Here is a 1,139-nt window from a genome sequence, read left to right as displayed (position 1 = left end):
GCCTCGCAGCGGGCGCAGGGGGCAATGCTTGGGGTGCAGGAGATGCCCCGGCTGGGGTTGACATGGGGTTTGGTGCCCTCAGCATCGCAGCTTACACGGAAGCCATGCAGGTTCCCAACGTGCTGCCCCCCATCCTGCTGGACGTCTCACAGGGCTGGGAGACATGGGGGGGCACCCAACCAGCCACCCTCGACCTCCTCGTCAGCATCAACATGATGCACATCGCGGAGCTGCGGTGCACCGAGGTGAGCAGGGCAGGGCTGGAGCCATGCCAGGTCCCTGGCCCCTGCTCTGGGGGTCCCACCGCCAAGGATGGGGCTCCTGGGGGGGCACCCCAGTGCCCTGACATGGTGTCGTCCCCCCCCCTCTTTCCTCAGGGCCTGTTCAAGGGTGCCGGAGTGCTGCTGAAGCCTGGGGCCGTGCTCTTCACCTATGGGGTGGGTGCACCCCATCGAGCACCCATCTTGGTGCAGGGGTATCTGGAGGGGTATGGGGTGTCCCTGCGGATGAGGGGGAGGGGGAAAGATGGGAGGGCAGCTTGGGGCATGGCTTGTGGGGGAGCTGGGGAAAGCTTGGATTTGAGGGGGGTGTCAGCCTTTTGGGGCACATGCTGAGTCCAGGATCAGGCCGCTTTGGCCATTCATCCCCTGGACAAGCCTGTCCTCCCTTGCCCCATCCAGGGGATGGGGAGACTGGGGGGTGATGGGACCCACGGTGGGTGACAGGACCCATGGTCCCTCTTGGGGGCTGTGTCCCTTCTTGCTTGGCTTGGCTCTGTGCGTGGTGGGTGGGGAGGGGTTTGAGGGGACAGGCAATGGCTGGTGCCTGCAGCTCCAGCTTCATGTCCCCGCAGCCCTACGCTGTGGATGGCCAGATCAGCCCCCAGAGCAACGTGGACTTCGACCGCAGCCTGAGGCAGAGGTAGGAGGGGGAGCTGGGGGGCCCAGGGCCGCAGCCCCTGCTGCCTGTGCTGCCTGCAGCCGCAGGGAGCTCCCTCCCAGCCTGGTCCTTCAAGATAAGACCCAAAGTGGTGGCCGGGGACACACACCACACACCCCTCCCCCAACCCATGGGTGATGAGGATGCTTCAGAGCACAAGGGCGAGGTGTATCTGTCTGACCCACGCCTCCCCCCCACAG

The 1,139-nt window shown here is 65.7% G+C and overlaps 1 protein-coding gene across 1 annotated transcript; it reads left to right on the top strand.

The window, feature by feature from the left end:
- Positions 1-62: 62 nt before the first annotated feature.
- On the top strand, positions 63-921 carry LOC104513152 (chromosome unknown open reading frame, human C16orf13; the record flags this gene model as incomplete). The annotated part of the gene is made up of 3 exons (XM_010156401.1): positions 63-245; positions 378-437; positions 854-921. Coding segments are annotated over exons 1-3 (311 nt in total), but the record flags the coding sequence as incomplete, so codon positions are not given.
- Between the last annotated feature and the right edge of the window lie 218 nt (positions 922-1,139).

Source organism: Eurypyga helias, unplaced genomic scaffold (assembly GCF_000690775.1).
Source record: "Eurypyga helias isolate BGI_N326 unplaced genomic scaffold, ASM69077v1 scaffold46227, whole genome shotgun sequence".
NCBI classification, from domain to species: Eukaryota; Metazoa; Chordata; class Aves; order Eurypygiformes; family Eurypygidae; genus Eurypyga; species Eurypyga helias.
This window is presented reverse-complemented; position numbering and strand designations above follow the sequence as displayed.